At 38.5% G+C, this 10104-nt stretch overlaps 3 protein-coding genes, 1 non-coding gene and 1 pseudogene across 5 annotated transcripts; 3 read left to right on the top strand and 2 right to left on the bottom strand.

Moving 5' to 3' along the window:
- Positions 1-202: 202 nt before the first annotated feature.
- On the bottom strand, positions 203-1773 carry LOC130685473 (putative sodium-dependent multivitamin transporter; annotated as a pseudogene).
- Positions 1774-3020: 1247 nt separating this feature from the next.
- On the top strand, positions 3021-5481 carry LOC130685379 (REST corepressor 1-like). The gene is made up of 12 exons (XM_057508679.2): positions 3021-3168; positions 3232-3343; positions 3467-3529; positions 3586-3660; positions 3729-3943; positions 4006-4206; positions 4288-4397; positions 4459-4529; positions 4586-4722; positions 4787-4922; positions 4983-5149; positions 5216-5481. The coding sequence occupies exons 1-12, from the start codon at positions 3166-3168 to the stop codon at positions 5345-5347; spliced, it is 1422 nt and encodes a 473-aa protein (XP_057364662.1). The 5' UTR covers positions 3021-3165; the 3' UTR covers positions 5348-5481.
- Positions 5482-5635: 154 nt separating this feature from the next.
- On the bottom strand, positions 5636-6998 carry LOC130685364 (breast cancer metastasis-suppressor 1-like protein). 2 transcript variants are annotated; one of them, XM_057508665.2, is made up of 5 exons: positions 6887-6998; positions 6520-6783; positions 6248-6455; positions 5798-6101; positions 5636-5702 (listed from the first exon to the last, which is right to left on the bottom strand). In XM_057508665.2, exons 2-5 carry the CDS (start codon positions 6771-6773, stop codon positions 5692-5694), a joined length of 777 nt encoding a protein of 258 aa, XP_057364648.1. In that variant the 5' UTR covers positions 6774-6783; positions 6887-6998; the 3' UTR covers positions 5636-5691. The 2 variants fall into 2 exon arrangements, with proteins under 2 accessions (XP_057364648.1, XP_057364647.1); XM_057508664.2 differs by lacking the exon at positions 6887-6998 and having other exon boundaries at positions 6520-6880.
- A 584-nt stretch (positions 6999-7582) lies between these two features.
- Trnat-ugu (transfer RNA threonine (anticodon UGU)) lies at positions 7583-7654 on the top strand. Its single transcript has one exon. It is a non-coding gene; the product is annotated as a tRNA-Thr (tRNA).
- A 68-nt stretch (positions 7655-7722) lies between these two features.
- On the top strand, positions 7723-10072 carry LOC130685351 (isocitrate dehydrogenase [NAD] subunit beta, mitochondrial-like). Its single transcript, XM_057508645.2, has 9 exons — positions 7723-7871; positions 7929-7997; positions 8061-8162; positions 8233-8350; positions 8478-8683; positions 8748-8912; positions 8984-9193; positions 9293-9448; positions 9562-10072. The coding sequence occupies exons 1-9, from the start codon at positions 7830-7832 to the stop codon at positions 9637-9639; spliced, it is 1146 nt and encodes a 381-aa protein (XP_057364628.1). The 5' UTR covers positions 7723-7829; the 3' UTR covers positions 9640-10072.
- Positions 10073-10104: the final 32 nt, after the last annotated feature.

Genomic DNA, 10104 nt, shown 5'->3' with positions numbered 1-10104 from the left:
CACGCTAAACGAGCGCCAGATGTTTTCTTGAAGCAAAAGGCTATGCAACATTAAGTGATGTTCACGTTGCGGAAAAAAGGTAGTAATGAATTCATCTTTAAATGTAATTATCACAGGGGAATCTTGCACAGCTCCGGCAGCCAACGAGTGTAGTGATGAGCTCCCGGTACTAACAGAGCCACTGAAAATGTCCGATATAAAGAAGCCAGCTGTACCGGGCAAATGACCCATTGTATCCACGACAAAATAAGGTAGTAACTAAAGGCAATTGTAGTAAGGCAATTGTAATCGTAATGCAAAAGGTCAACCTATCACTTGATCGGGAGGACGGATGTGTTTCCATTAGGGGGTCACAATCGGTGCAACGTGAAAACATTGAGATACCGGCAAAGGATGTAATTAAATTCAACGCCGTCAACATCGTCCAGTTCAATCACAACGGATTGTTAGGCTTACGTAAACTGTTAGCCGATAGGAGACTTTAAATCTAGTAAGACAATATTACCGCATTTATAAAAGATTACACCAATTCCGCGTCAATATCAATTGCAAGAGGTACCTGAGTTTGGTTGACCGTATACAGTGAAATAAAAGTGAAGATGTCTCCAATTAACTGGGTCCATAGAGTATGCCGAACTGACGGATCAAGACGAAGGTCAGTGAACTTAATTCGGCCACCTTCATTAGCGATTTCCCAAACTTTATTCATTCCTCCAGCATCAATAGATCCTTTGACACAAACGCAAATCACTGATAAAAACATCAAAACTGATTTTAACGGTAAAATAAAAACAAATGATATTAAGCGATAATTAATTGTTAAGGGAAAAAAATTACTAAGAATGCCTCAATACCTGGAATATGTCAGTAATGAGGACAGCTTCCATCCCACCAATATTGGAATAAAATCTGCAAACAACTCCAACAGCTATTATAGAGGCAATTTTGTCAAGCTCAGTCACTGCATTCAGGGCAAGTGCACGGGCATATAAAGCTATGCCGATGTACAGTACAATACCATCTGGGTAACAAATGCTACATTATAGCAACCAGTCATGTTGCAACTCCAAAGTGAAGCTCTAGATACTATTGTCTTTTTAATGATGTTATATTTTAATCGTATAGCACACATTGAAACTTTTAAAAATATTACCTTATACACCCTTGCATGTTGCAGTTGATAAAAGACTGAAATAGAAAACATTTATATTGTTAATCGTAATCAGCCTTAACACTACTTTGTATACTGACCTGGTAGGTAAAAATATGCTGCTAACAGCATTCCAATAATGTAGACAAGGTTGATTACAACAAACTGTGTGCTATAAAAGTAATTTTCTGAGGATACACCTAGTAATGTAGTAATGACATGAAGCTTATTACCATCAAAGAAAATGCAACAGTATGAAGGACACATTTCTATCAGCAAGCAAAGATTTCTTGGAACAAGAATGTGTCAAATAAATTTTAATTCATCAAATACATGTTATAATTTATTACTTTAGTTGTTCTTTGCTTCCCTCCATAAGACCTGTAATAGATACCAAACGATGCAGAGATGAGAAGTGCAGACATAATTACGTGCGGTATGGGCAAGACCAACGACTGTCAAATTAAAAAGAGATAGCCTGTGGTAGCCTACTACTACACATACTAGACTAGCACGCGATTGAAAATAGAGATTACTAGTGGAATGCACTTGGACCACCTAATTTTTTCTTCTAATTTATAATGATGAAGGGGGACGAATCCCACAAGTTCTTCTACTATCATCAGTTAAGCCCTCACTTCGTGAAAGACAAAATGGAACGAAAATTCTCAAAAGGTCTTCATCCTAAAGTTATTTGAATTATTTGTTTCACATTTTTTAAACCATTTTGTTTTATTAGTTTTTTTTTTTGTTTTTTTCGTTTCATAATTTTTTATTTTATTTTAGTTTACATATATATCATCGCTTATGAAAATGTCTCTCAAGTTACTTATAACGAATGAACATGGAATGCAATTTGTTTTGCATTTGATGTGGTATACTACATGGAAACTTCCGGACAAGAAAAATAAAACCATCCTGCTACACGAGCGGCTGTAAACGAGAAACGTTCATATTAGACGAATATTTTTAAGTCTAATTCTAAGCTTCAAAAGCTAAAAAACTGCTAATTCCAATCTAGATCAATCTACGAGGTATAGCAAGGGCGTGCGTCTTTTAAACGCTAATAAAACTGAATAAATAACTGCAATAAATAATATGAGAATTGGCGTATGCAAACCTTTATTGGCACACCTGCCAATTCACCTCAGTATTTTGATCTACATGGAGCTGGAAGATTGGGACAGTGATAGAGTCTTGTCTGGCGCGTAATGTTGCCCTAGTTGAAAAGACAGAGAAATATGTTCAAAGAATCGGACGTTTCATTTTGAAAATAAACCGTTTACCGTTTCATAATTAACTATTTTAATTATCGCTACGTACGTATGTATTTCCGTTGGACAACGAGGAAAACGCACCATCCGGCAACGAAGCACGCCTCACGGACGATTCATTCATAAAATGATGTCAAACGAGAAAATTTATTGCAATTTGAAATACTTTAAAAGCTCTTAAACCTGCATAAAAAAAGTAAGCAATGCTATCGAAAAGCATCTCTCAATTTCTTTTTTTTTTTTTGCAAAGTTAGGAATGTTTTTATGTTGAAATAAAAATTTTATATTCACGGCAAGTGAAGCGACATTTAACTGTAATCATAGAGAATTTGTAAACGAATGGGTTCCCATAATGAAAGAACAAATTTAAACTGGACAGATGAAGGCGTGGCCTGTGTGCTGCGTCTTTCGCTATTGACTAGAATTCCCTGGGCTACTGCAGCCTCTAGAGGAGCACTGCCTGATCCTATGATAAAACTATCCAATAAAGCAGCCTGGAATCTAGAAGAGCGCACAACAGGCTCCGCCTCTATTGCTTCGTCACAACCATCCCCTTTTTCTGCGAGGCGAAGCTCTTACTCTCGCTCTCGGTGCAGAAGCATTCATGTCATACGTGAGAAGGCGCGGAGCAGACGCCGTTTGCTTTTGCTTTTTTTGTGTTGAAATATTTTTCAAAAGGGCCAAAATCACAATTTGAATATTTCGGGTCATAAGCGGGCCGATCTGCTAGGAAATTGAAGGATGGTAAGTGTCTGTGAAAAGTTTATTAAAACTTTGAATGAAAGAAAACATCTTAAATTTTCAAAGGTTTCGGCTGAGACTGAGGGGCGAGCTATTGGCAATAAGCGATCTAGAGGAGCCAGCCCCAATAACGGACACTATTCAGGGGAGAGTGAAGAAGACGAACGCGAAGGAGGAAGTAATTGTATTCATTTATAACAAAGTTTGCATGCTAAATTATCACCTTGCATGCTTTTTTGAATCCATACAATTTTTAATAGTGAAACAATTATCTGAATTTTTTATAATTATGATTTGACAGATGGAGGAATGCGAGTTGGCAGAGATTATCAAGCTCAGATCCCACTCCTAACACCAATAGCTGGTAATGTTTCTTACATGTCTGCTATGATTTCATTAACTCACAATTTAATTGGTTAGATCGAAAACCTGATCAGTATTCTGAACGAGCTCTTTTGGTCTGGTCTCCAACCAATGATATACTAGATGCAAAGTGTAAGTCTGAAGACTGTTTACTACATACATTCCTTTATTAAAAGTTGGTGTAATTCAATTTTCATTAGTGGAAGATTATATAAGTGTGGCCAAAGAAAAATATGGATACAACTCTGAACAAGCTTTGGGGATGCTGTTTTGGCATAAACATGATCTAGAAAAAGCTCTGATTGACCTTTCCAATTTTACTCCATTTCCTGATGAATGGTCTGTTGAGGACAAAGTTCTCTTTGAACAAGCTTTTCAGTTCCATGGCAAAAGCTTCCACAGAATAAGACAAATGGTAAGACAACTTGATACTATTCTAACTTCCCTCTTATTACCACTTTGACTTCTCCATCGTAGCTACCAGACAAGTCAATCGCCGCTTTAGTTCGTTATTACTATTCCTGGAAAAAAACCAGGGCACGTAGTAGTTTGATGGATCGTCAAGTGCGTCGGATGGTTACCCAAAGAACTGGTGAAGATTCCAACAGTGTTGAAGCTATTGAACCCGTTGCAGCTGTTGCTGTTCCAAGTGATAGCGACGAAGACCGGAATGAGAACGTAATTCTATAACATAATTTGTACATCATTGTTAAATTGTTTACAATTTTTTTTTTATAAATTTTTATTTTTATTTTGCAGAAGGACGGAGATTCTGCCAAAAGCCTATGCCTAAACTGTGGCATCCACTGTAGTCAACTTCAAGCTACTGCCAAAGGAGCTCTGTGTGCCACTTGTGCTAATCATCTCAAGTAGGTTTTAGACTAGCGTGCTCATCGATTGTTTTCAAAGCTAAGGTTTTCTTTCGTAAAGGCGTACGGGTGTGATGCGTCCTACTACTGGACCTATTCGTCGTGATAAACCCGCAGGATTAACTTCGTCAGGTTAGTTTTTTCTGTACGAATTTTCAAAACGGTTACAATAACTTGTTTCTAAAAAGGTCGCCACAAGCGGAAACCACCTAGGGGAATGTATTTAGATCACGAAGATTTAGTAACATTCTGTGGTGAATCGGATGTACAAAGCGACGCCGTGCTCAAAGGAATGGATGGCGAGATTGTTGCTCTTAAGCGATTAGTAAGCTATTTGTTTACAGTCAAACGTTCAGATAGATATTTTTAAAACAAAGTATGTTAAATAGGTGCAGAAAAACAAACAGATACAGAGCGTTTTGACGAAACGAGTTGGCGACGGATTGTCTTCTTGGAAGCCACCAGATAACAGTGGTCGCATCAACGCTCGCTGGACAAATGAAGAACTCTTGATTGCAGTCCAAGGTTAGAACAACATAAAACAGCTAGTACTTTTAGTTCTATTATGTAAATTTTGGAAACTAGGAGTCCGTAAATATGGGAAAGATTTTAAAGCCATCGCTGATGTCATTGGCACCAAGAATGAAGCCCACGTACGTCTATTCTTCATCTCTTATCGTAAACGCTACAACCTCGATGCTGTTCTGAAAGAGTATGAAGACGAAAACGGTCCCATCCCCGAAGATGAAAAGGTATGTACATTGTTATTTTTGTAAAAAAAAAACTGTAAATCAATTTATATGATGTGATATCGCTAGATGGAATTGGAAATGTCATCGGGTAGCGAATCAGTTACGCCAACAGGGCGTGGCTCCCCCGTCATGTCCGGCTCAACTCCACAGAAGTCTAGCTCCAAATCTGCCGCTGTCGCTCCAGCTGCCTCTAAATAGTGAAATTGCTACACGAGCAACAATACGTTCTTTAATCCTCATCAATCAGCTGTAACTGTCCGTAGTTTTCGAAGCCATTGTCTTGTCGATGGCTTTCAACATTAAAATTTTTTTCTTCATTTTAGAAACCTAAACTAGTTACTATAATTAAGACTTTTTTGTTGGCTTGGTTACATTCGCGTAGGTCAATCTTGTGTCGAAAATATTTTACGACTTGAATAAACAAATGTACTTGCCGTGTATTAGTAACCAGTACGTTGTACTTACTGAATTACGATCGACAATGAGGATGATTTTTTTTTATTATTTACAATTATACCACGAAAGCATAACATTGTATCGCGTCAGAGTGGATCTGCAATTAATAAATCAGACAATTTTATGATTTAGGCGTTCTTTGTTGTCTTTAAAATAATTTTTTTCTAAGATGGTTCAAGAACCATTACTTACAATCTTTACGATTTGTTGCAGTAAGGGCTTTGCGGATCAAGGTCCAATCTTCCATAATATCGGCTTCGCTCAACATATAAACAATGTAAGGTCCCGTCACGGTGATGGGTTTCCGTCTTTTGTCTTTTTCTTTCGATTCTTTGTCGTCACTTCGGAACGGGCTTGATCCGAAGCTGTGGAGCGAGCGGGACTTCAAGAAAGAATCGCATTCCAACAGTCCCACCTGATTTCTGTCTTCTTCCAAACGGCGTATTTTTTCATTCAGAGATTCTTTGATGGAATCCATGAGCAGGGCTTTCCTTGACTGATCATTTAAACAAAAAAATATATAACTATCTAGGAACCAGAGTTATAGGACAGGTTAAACTTTTAAGGGTTCTATAATAAAGGGCATCAAAGAACTCTGTAGGTAGTTTCACAGTTCACAGCATGCTATTTGTAACTGCCTACCTCAAAATCTTGTGTAGCTGCTACTTCTTCAGCTACTGCTTTATTTTTTATGTTCTCCAAGCGTAGCTGTCTCAAAATCCCAGCAACTTGTGTTCTGACTGCCACAGCTTCTCTCAGATCAGCCAAAGGGCCAAGATATTCTGCAGCTTGCTCTGCCATAACTTCTTGGAGTTTGCTTTCAATTTGTGTGATTCTTTCTCGGTACAGCCTATATAATTGTAAAATAATGGTACAGCCAGCATACCCAATTCACATAGATAATAGTGACTTACTGTTCCTTCAAGTAGGAAAACTGTTTTTCAAGATCGATCATGTCATCAAGACATTCACTTCTTCTATTTTCACATTCATCCTCATCCATTTCCGAACTATCTTCTGACCCAGAATCTTCACTTGAATCTCCATCAGAAGTACCTCCTTTTTCACTATCGTGAGCAATAGACAAGTGATCCATTTCTTCATGTTCGCCTTCTCCATCACTGTCGTCTTTATCGCGTCCATGGGCTTCATTGTGGGCTACAGGCATCTTTATTCAACTTTCAATCACACAAACATACGATAATCAACTTTTCGACCAAATTTTAAAATACATTGGCTTAATCAGAAGGGCGGCTCTAGGTAACTATAGGGTAAACTTACTCCTACTTTACAGAAATTCTAACTTGAAAAAGATCAGACTGATCTTAGAATACGGATCTTCTATATTTAGTTTTTTGTCTTTCGGGCAAACGGATCGTTTGGATACTAGTCTCGAACGAAGCGTCTCCAGCGGCTGGCCCTTGAACTTGCAATATTAGAAGTTTCCCTTTTCATTTTTTGCATGCGATTAATATCTACCACTGAATCTTTTTTTAATGAATTTTTTTATTACAAGAAACTGTTTTGAAAATGAAATAAAACACCTGTTTAAAAAATTATTACAATCACAGTTTTTCTACGTCTATGACTGGAGCTCGGCCTTGATTATGTGAAACCCGGCTTGCTACCGGAAGGTACTGGCGTGGCACATGTAAAATGTAACACTTAGATTGCAAATTTTTCCCAGCTATTGCGTCAGTTTCCGTAGAAAGCTTGGGCTCAGGTAGGCCGGCCGAACCCTATTTATATCTGCGTCTTCTACGAGGTCTTTTCCCAGTGGGCCAACTGCTACATCGGTAAGTCCAAAAAAGCATTTTTAGGGCTACATCGACGGATGGGCACTGCCTCCAATCCTTCGCGCCCAACAGACATATCATACCAACGATAGTCATTAGTAACTCTTTCGAACGGCGAAACATTATGTTTTGCCCAGGTATTTCATGAATTTGTAGAGGGAGCAATTTCCAAAAATCCACGGCCCGCTTAGCTCAGTGGTAGAGCGCTAGTCTTGTAAACTAGCGGCCGTGAGTTCGATCCTCACAGTGGGCATCAAATATAATGTTATTTTTTTTTTGCTCACAATGGTTTTCTCATCAAGGTGCTTGTTTCTCTTCATAGATGTCTTTTTTGATCAGCTGATTTCGTCTGCTTTCTATCATTTAGATTACTAGCCGAAACTCCGATTAAACATTTTTAGGCTTAATCAGTTGATTCCGAATTAGAAATGGCCTCCCTTTTTACGAAAATTCAGTTAACAGCCTCTCTGGTTGGTACATACTAGTTAAAATTTTCGTATCATTATTTAATAGAATTTATTTTCTAGGTTTCGCGACCGGCAACCGCCCTACTTAAGAAGCACGGGGTCAACCAGACACGAGCCTTCTCAGCGATTGTAAGCGAGTGGTTTTATATCGGTGCTTTATTTCTAAACATGCAGTATTGATATTTTGTTTAGCAAGCCCCAGTTTCCAAACCAGAAGGGCGAACAAAATGTACCCTAATCCCAGGTGATGGAGTTGGTCCAGAATTGCTGTACTCTGTTCAGGAAGTATTTAAGGTAATCAATTCTCAGATTGTTTGTTTTCTAAATGTATTTTTAAAATCAATATTGTTTTGACGTCATTCAGGCAGCTGGTGTCCCGGTTGATTTTGAACCAAAATTTTTCAGTGAAGTCCAACCATTGATGAGTGTTTCATTGGAAGATGTTGCTGAATCTATTTCACAAAATGGGATTTGCCTTAAAGGTATTTGTTGTATTACTGCTTTCTTTTAACCATTTGCAAAGTACGACTGTAATCTTTTCCATAATTTTTATATTTCCAATATCATGCAAACCGAATTGTAATCTGTCTGAATAAAATTTTCTTTCAGGTAGCCTGGCCACACCTGATTATAGTCATTCAGGAGACCTTCAATCTTTGAGCATGAAACTCCGCCGGAAGTTGGATCTTTATGCAAATGTAGTACACGTTAAATCGCTGGCTGGAGTAAGGGCACGCCATAATAACGTTGACATGATAATCATTCGCGAAGCTACCGAGGGCGAATATTCTTCTCTTGAGCACGAAAGTGTCCCAGTAAGTTTTTTAGTTTGTCTTTTTAATAATGCATATGTTAACCACTCGTCCCTTTCGATTTCAGGGTGTAGTAGAATGTCTGAAAATTATTACGGCTGAAAAATCGCACCGCATAGCCAAATTCGCGTTCGATTACGCCACCAAGTTCGGTCGTAAGAAGGTGACCGCTGTGCACAAGGCTAATATTATGAAATTAGGCGATGGTCTCTTCCTCCGTTGTTGTCGAGAAGTAATACTCGCATAAATCCGAAGAGGAACTTAACATAATCATTTCTCGAAAATATCTTTTTGTCAAACCAGATTGCCGCTCTCTACCCGAAAATCAAATTTGAAGAAATGATTGTCGATAACACGACAATGCAATTGGTATCGAAACCTACCCAGTTTGACGTGATGGTTATGCCAAATCTTTATGGTGACATCATCGACAATTTGGCATCTGGCATTATTGGCGGTGCCGGTGTAGTACCTGGAGCCTCTTATTCAAGCAACTGTGTCGTCTTTGAAATGGTGAGTGAACGTTTTTTTTTTTAGACTGAATTCAACAAGCACATTGTATACCAACAACTTATCGTAATTTATTTTATCTAATCGTTTTTTCGTATTTAGGGTTCCAGTCACACATTTTCAGAAGCTGTTGGCAAAAATGTGGCTAACCCTACTGCCATGCTGCTGTCTTCTTGTAACATGTTGAATCATGTTGGATTAGAATATTATGGCAACATGATTCAAAGCGCCGTGGAGCGTGTCCTTAAAGTTGGAAAGGTAAAGCTTGTCAACGTCGTTCTCAATCTGTTTGATTTTCTTGTATGTATTTTGGCTGTAATGTCTGCGTTTCACCTAATTTTCATATGTTAATTGATCATGTATGCTCTTAGATTCGAACTAAGGACATTGGTGGCCACTCATCTACCAATGAGTTTACCTTGGCAGTCATCAACAATCTTCGATACTGATCCAGTCACCCGAGTAGAGAGAGAGAAGAGGCCGAACGCCAAAAGCGCTGATCCCTGTTTCTATTTCGGATTCGCTTCACGGCATCCTATCTCCCTCAATTCTTCTCCTCTCGGAGACTTCTAGTTGAAATTAGACAAAGATTGTTCCATTCCCATTACCGTACTTACTATTGATCCGGTCCTTGGTTTCAGTCGTTAACTTTAATACACACACACAGTGACACGCAACCACCGAAAATCCCTTCGCAGTTCTCTCCATTTCCGGCGAATCCTTGAAATTGCATCGTATGTGACGGAGGGATTTCTCCTTACGTCTCCGTTCGGTTTCTTTGTGTGTGTTTTTTTTAGTTGTTTGTTTTTGCCGTTTGTTAGCATTGCAGTTTGTCATCCACATGTGTATTTAACTCCTCAATTAATATAATAATCCAAGGTTTGCTTGTGTGTCTTATCCTTGTTGTCATTGCC

This window comes from Daphnia carinata, chromosome 3 (genome assembly GCF_022539665.2).
Source record: "Daphnia carinata strain CSIRO-1 chromosome 3, CSIRO_AGI_Dcar_HiC_V3, whole genome shotgun sequence".
NCBI lineage: Eukaryota > Metazoa > Arthropoda > Branchiopoda > Diplostraca > Daphniidae > Daphnia > Daphnia carinata.
The sequence above is the reverse complement of the archived record's forward strand: the minus strand, read 5'-3'. Positions and strand labels throughout refer to the sequence as shown.

Bases quoted from the DNA above. Each gene is read 5' to 3' on its own strand.
- LOC130685364 (XM_057508665.2), bottom strand. From the start codon at position 6,773: ATGCCTGTAGCCCACAATGAAGCCCATGGACGCGATAAAGACGACAGT. The intron at 6,456-6,519 runs GTAAGTCACTAT...ACAATTATATAG, and splicing joins TTTTCCTACTTGAAGGAACA to GCTGTACCGAGAAAGAATCA. The intron at 6,102-6,247 runs GTAGGCAGTTAC...TTAAATGATCAG, and splicing joins CAGCTACACAAGATTTTGAG to TCAAGGAAAGCCCTGCTCAT.
- LOC130685351 (XM_057508645.2), top strand. From the start codon at position 7,830: ATGGCCTCCCTTTTTACGAAAATTCAGTTAACAGCCTCTCTG. The intron at 8,163-8,232 runs GTAATCAATTCT...GACGTCATTCAG, and splicing joins CTGTTCAGGAAGTATTTAAG to GCAGCTGGTGTCCCGGTTGA. The intron at 9,449-9,561 runs GTAAAGCTTGTC...GTATGCTCTTAG, and splicing joins GTGTCCTTAAAGTTGGAAAG to ATTCGAACTAAGGACATTGG.
- LOC130685379 (XM_057508679.2), top strand. The intron at 3,530-3,585 runs GTAATGTTTCTT...TTAATTGGTTAG, and splicing joins ACTCCTAACACCAATAGCTG to ATCGAAAACCTGATCAGTAT. The intron at 4,530-4,585 runs GTTAGTTTTTTC...GTTTCTAAAAAG, and splicing joins CGCAGGATTAACTTCGTCAG to GTCGCCACAAGCGGAAACCA.